This window comes from Myotis davidii, unplaced genomic scaffold (assembly GCF_000327345.1).
Source record: "Myotis davidii unplaced genomic scaffold, ASM32734v1 scaffold134, whole genome shotgun sequence".
Taxonomy (NCBI): domain Eukaryota; kingdom Metazoa; phylum Chordata; class Mammalia; order Chiroptera; family Vespertilionidae; genus Myotis; species Myotis davidii.
Genome location: NW_006288853.1, coordinates 2,118,788 through 2,124,835, shown reverse-complemented (window position 1 = coordinate 2,124,835; position 6,048 = coordinate 2,118,788). Strand labels below are relative to the sequence as shown.

The 6,048-nt window shown below is 44.3% G+C and overlaps 1 protein-coding gene across 2 annotated transcripts in view; it reads right to left on the bottom strand.

Annotated features, from left to right (window-relative positions):
• Window positions 1–5,996, bottom strand: part of DDX21 (DEAD-box helicase 21) — a 22,408-nt gene extending 16,412 nt beyond the window's left edge. Inside the window, exons 1-5 of one of the 2 annotated variants that reach the window (XM_015562127.1) lie at window positions 5,810–5,996; window positions 3,427–3,653; window positions 3,159–3,363; window positions 1,653–1,728; window positions 810–988 (exon numbers count right to left, since the gene is read on the bottom strand). In XM_015562127.1, the coding sequence (XP_015417613.1) occupies window positions 810–988; window positions 1,653–1,728; window positions 3,159–3,363; window positions 3,427–3,653; window positions 5,810–5,896 (774 nt within the window). In that variant the 5' untranslated portion in view covers window positions 5,897–5,996. Of the gene's footprint in view, window positions 1–809; window positions 989–1,652; window positions 1,729–3,158; window positions 3,654–5,809 lie in introns of both variants that reach the window. The other variant, XM_006760922.2, reaches the window with a different exon arrangement.
• Window positions 5,997–6,048: the final 52 nt, after the last annotated feature.

Below are 6,048 nucleotides of genomic sequence, written 5' to 3'. Positions count from 1 at the left end.
GCCTTCTTTAAAATTCAATGCATATGTAAAGAAATATACGGTAACCCGAATTTACCACACTCGCAAAATCGCACACAGCCAACCATACACCCAGTATGGTATCGCGATTCGTGATTTTGCGCTATCATACTGGGTGTATGGTCGGCTGTGTGCGATTTTGCGAGTGTGGTAAAATCGCATAACAGCAAAATCGCATAACAGCCGAGCATACACCCAGCAGCGCTGCTGATGCCTGAACGGTATGTGGAATGAAGTGGGCGGGCATCGGGAGGCCACTATGGCACGGGGCAAGCACTATGGGCAGTCTATCTGAAGTGTACCTGGCGTATAAGACGACCCCCCACTTGGAGGCATATTTTTCAGGGCCAAAAAATCGTCTTATACGCCGGCAAATACGGTATATAGGATTTGTGGCCAACACTATAAAAAAAATTTTTAGTTGATTTGAGAGAGAGGAAGGGAGAAAGTGGGGAGGCAGAGAGGGAGAGTTGGGGAAGGAGACAGAGAAAAGGGGTGGGGGGTTGCTTCACTTATATATGCCTTCATTGGTTGCTTCTTGTATGTGACCTGACCAGAGAGCTAACCTGCAACCTTGGTGTATTGGGATGATGCTCCAATCAACTGAGCTGCCTGTCCAGGGCTGTGGCCAACACTTTAAAAGAATTATGCAGTTTTACCTGCAGATAGATATACAGTAAATACCCAAAAAAGGCTTTAAGGAGAACCCTATACAAAACAGTAGGGTTGTAAACAATGCCCAAGAGATGTCTGCTGTGCGAATTTGGAGCCCCTGGTGGGGTCCGAGTTACCTGAGGGGCACGGCCTCTCTTCCGGTCATGCAGTTCCGCCAGCAGCTTCTCAATCAAAGGGATGGCAAAGGAGAAAGTCTTCCCAGTTCCTGTCCGCGCCTGTGCAATTAAGTCTTTTCCACTATACACGTGGTGAAATGTCTTTGCTTGTATAGGAAACAGGAAGGTCACCCCGCGGGCTGTAAACAGATTAACCGTGTTACTGACATTGCAGTTCTTCAAGTATCAGCCATACGGGAGGAGGAATTCTACCCTCTCAACATCTACAAATTCAGGTTCAGATATATTCTAGTGGTGAAGAAGCTATTTGACTGAAAAATATCAATATACTTTAAAGCACCGAATTACAGTAAATATTTATTATTTTAAGCGTTTAAGCTGCCTGTCATGAAATGTCATCCACAGGTCAGTATAAGGTGAGAATCAGAGGCTCTGCAGGCCAAGTCCAGACTGTGCAACACCTGGTTCAGAAAACACCCGCTGAGCATCTCTGACCACCTGGCTCAGTCACAGGCACACCGCTACGATGAATTCTAAGCCAGGCTGGTATCATTAACCTAGAGATACCTCAAGAAGTGGAAGAGGATAAAAAAAGGAAAATATTAGCATGGTATCAACTGTTTAATTGCAGAGGCACTATCAGTCATCACACTTCTGAATAAATGTTAACCACCTGTTTAAGAGTCCAACAAAGGCCATCACTAGTGTAGTCCTACGTTGTACATATAGATCTACTTCATTATATGGCTGCACATAGGAACACATCCTAGTTCCTCTCAACAAATACGGTGGAGTGCTTCCAAATAATATGTCCTAATTTATACAATATTCTAAGAATATTACCTTTGAGAAGTTTAATAGTTTCTTCAGATATGGGGAAATTAGAGAAAGCGCCTTCTTTTTGTTCCACAGGTATTTCCTATCAAGTAAAGGGCCACAGAAAGAAATCAGTAACTTTACCCCTGCAGGTTAATACAGAGAAGCCTTCTGAGAAAGAAACCAAAGAACCTATTCTAACATACCTTTCTCAATCAACCCAAAAGACACAAAAACCTTATGGGTAAATGAATGTCTAAAAAGGAAATAATCGCCCTAACCGGTTTGCCTCAGTGGACAGAGCATCAGCCTGCGGACTGAAGGGTCCCAGGTTCGATTCTGGTCAAGGGCATGTACCTTGGTTGCGGGCACATTCCCAGTAGGGGGTGTGCAGGAGGCAGCTGATCGATGTTTCTGACTATCTCTCTCCCTTTCTCTCTGTAAAAAATCAATAAAAATATATTTTAAAAATAAAAAATAAAAAGGAAATAATCTGTAAAACCCTAGAAGAAAAACCTGTAGCAAATATATACCATACATACACTATGTATGGCTAGTGAAGGCAGGATCAGTCTCATCTAAGAACTATTCCATAGCCATTCCAAACAACTATGCGGTTGCACAGGTCTTAGCTCTTTTCCACAGCAACATCTCTCATACATCCACAAAAATAAGGTCCAAACAGTGGCATTGATAGTAAAAATCTGAACGCCAAACGAATTGGGCAAATAAAATGCCAAATAATAATGTGAATTTCTAAAAATTTAAGTGATGGATTATGTAACCCTTAAGAATATTTAATATTTTTACTTAAATAATTAAAATAAATTAAATATTTAACAAGTGGGGGAAATGCTTATATAAAAGTGGAAAAGTCTGGATACAATACTGCATACAGTACAATCCTAGTCTGATTAAAAAGATTATTCCATATATAAAGTACAGCAAGGAAACACCAAAATCAACAGGTTACTTCTGTACCTGAAAAGTGCTTAATAGTCACTGAATTACTGAATGCAGAAATTCTAAGGAAACTTTTAAAAATAAATTTCTATATTTCCTAAATTCTCTAGATCACATATTATTTTTAATAATCAAAATAATTCTTAAATGTTGATCATGACCTACAAACACAAAATTGTTTATTAAATTAGGACTTTCCTGAGATTCTGAAAGCTGTCAGAATTAGCTTCCAAGCAGACTTATTTAATCATCCTGTTCAACTCAAGTCAGTTAACAGCCTAAACAGGGACTTACAATCCTGCTTAGTCTTGGTTTAGTGAAGCCCCTACGAGAAGGAGGGCCTCTTCACATGACTACATCCCTCCTGTTGATTTCAGACTTACAAATAAGCTGCCGGCATCTGGAGAGATTTTCCCCAAAATTAAACAGATCTGCTTACTTGCAAGGAGGCATTCTGACTCTAGGCTCAACAGACCCCATAAAGCGCTAAGAAATCAAATTTCCTCCCATTGTTAAGTATGTAGTGATTACCTACTTATTTATCTGAAATGACACATATCTCAACCTCACCTGCTCCAACTCACTGTTACTTTCTTCACTGGCAGCTTCGTTGGAGTTAGAGTCAAGTCCAGAATGAGAGAATCCATTCTTTAGTTTGGGGCTTTTCTCCCCAATTTCTCCATTCATTTCCTTTCCTTTCTTTATCTTCTTGGGTTTAGGAGCAGCCACTTCTTCTTCAGAAGGCTCCTCACTTTTTTTTACTTTTTTGGTTTTAGAGGAAACTTTCTTTTCCACAGACTCCTTTGTTTTTTTTACACTTTTGATTTTAGGAGAAATCACATCATCTTGAGATGGCTCCTCGTTCTTTTTGGCCTTTTTGGGTTTAACTTCATCTTGAGATGGCTCCTCGATCTTTTTTGCCTTTTTGGATTTAGGAGAATTCATGTCGACCTCAGAAGGCTCTGCTTTCTTTTTAATTTTTTTAGCTTTGGGGGAAATGGCTTCTTCCTTTTCTTCTCCTGCCTCTTCAGTCTTATTAGATTTTGGCTTCTCTTTTTTACTTTTCTAAAAAAAAAAAAAAATCAATAAAGAAAATACAAACACTGCACAAAGCATCTGATACATCAATTCAGGATTACTTTAAGATTACACAATTATGAAGAACACAATTTGAGGGCATTTTTCAACATTTGTTCTTCCACCTTGCAGTAAGGCAAAAACCAAACTATGCTTCCTAGTACTATTAGCTATATGGAGATAAGTCTATAGCAGTGATGGCGAACCTTTTGAGCTCGGCGTGTCAGCATTTTGAAAAACCCTAACTTAACTCTGGTGCCGTGTCACATATAGAAATTTTTTGATATTTGCAACCATAGTAAAACAAAGATTTATATTTTTGATATTTATTTTATGTATTTAAATGCCATTTAACAAAGAAAAATCAACCAAAAAATGAGTTTGCATGTCACCTCTGACACGCATGTCATAGGTTCGCCATCACTGGTCTATAGCAATAACGTCATTAGCTTGGAAGAGAATGCCTCTTAGTAACTACTCAATTCATGTTGGTCCAACAAGTTGTAAACTCAAATTTTCACAAATTATTTCGGGTGGCTCATGGGATGCTCCCACTGGCTCTAAACCAATACACAAATTCTGATAAAAGTAATAAGGCCATATATGTGCATGGATGGAATAGAGACTCTTCTTTCCTAGAATTCATGTACAGGTAAAACAAGGATTCATAACATCTGCCTTGCCTACCTCACAAAGTGCAAATGAATTTACAGAGACACTTCATGAACCAAAAAGCTATAAAAACTCACAATCTATCACCCCATGTGTAAAAAAGACGAACCTAATTTAAAGAAGATGTGGGGGTGAAGCACAAGTTACAAGGGGCTGGAATGAGTGAAGCCTCAAAACCAAATCAGACTATGGCTCCTACCTGAAAGGTCTGACCCTCTCCAACGCTTCCCATTACTGAAACCTTCATTACCCAATATTACTGCACACAATCAGGCAGCTGTTGGAGCCTGTTAAAACCTCTCCGACAGAGCCCCAGCAATCCCAGAAGTACGGAGCTGAAATCTGCCTCCCTAGAACTTGAGGTGTGGCCTCTCGAATCTTGGATGAGGGTAATCCCTTCAACATGACCGTCCCTCCGACATAAGGAAAACAGCCTGTTCCCCCGCCCCGTCTCCACGACTTCAGAGTTTTCATCCCTTGGATGAACCAAATCAGAGTGTATTTCCCATCCCCGTGGTCTCCTTCGGAATATAACGGAGTTCGGTCGTGTCCCTCCTAATCTGAGATCCCACAACTGAACACGGTCACGGAGGCAGGGAGAGTACAGCAGTGAGTATCCTCCCCACCTGGGAAGGCGCGTCTGTGCCCCCTCGGCTTCCTGCAAGGCCAGAATACTGCTGTTGTAAAAGCGCCCCATCCAAAAGTCCCGGAAACAGCAAGAAAAGATCTTCTAAATCGTATACAAGTTCTGGGACAAGCTTTGTTCCCACTGACCTCATCTCAGAACAGACCCGGTCACAATTCAATCGCTATCTAAATAAGTAACATCAGGGAGGCAGGCCGCTGTCAAAGGAACAGGAGAACTGCAACCAGCCGGCCACTCTCAAAAATACGGTGCACAGTTAGCACCACAACAGGGCTTTGCATTCCAGCGGGCGATCTGGTCGCTAACATTAAGAGGAACTGATGTGCAGGACTACAGTTCCGTAGGGCTGCTCACCGGAAACGATGCCTCCCCGAGTAGGATGAAAGCGTCTCCGCTGACGCCGCCCACGTGGGCAGGTGGGTGAAATTCTCGCTCGTCTAAAGCGGCAATCCCTACCTTGACTTGACTTACAGTTCCCTCCGCGCACGCACCCGCCGGGAGTCAGGTCTGAGCTTGAGCCAAAACCTGGGGACCTAACCGCCCAACTCAGTGCCCCGGGTGCGGGGCACCCAGGTTCCGGGACCACGTGGGACACCTGGCGCCCCCCGCAGGCCCGACCCGTCCCGGCCTCGGCCAGGACTCCCGCCGTGCGCCCACCGCCCACGGGCAACGCTACTCCCAGGCGCCCCTTGGCCGACACCCACGCGGGTCTCCCGACCAGCCGGGTCCGCGCCGCGCTCCCAGCGCTCCCAGCCGGCGCACCCTCCCCTCCCGCACCCCGGCCACGCGTCCTGCCGAGCCCCAGCCCCTCCGCCCTCGGTGGCACCTTCTCATTTTGTTTCCTCGGTGTCTCCACTTTTCCCATGGCCGCGTCTGATACCAAGTCTGCGTCACTAAGGAGTTTCCCCGGCATCGTTCAGCACGAGCGGTGCAGGCCTGCCGAGCTCGTCCACCGCGTGGAGAGGAAGAGACGGCCTTACCCGATTCAGCTTCCGTCACTTCCTGTAGCAAAGCGTTTCCCCCGGAAGGAGAAAGCCCCAGGGAGGCGGGGCCCCACGTGCGGGT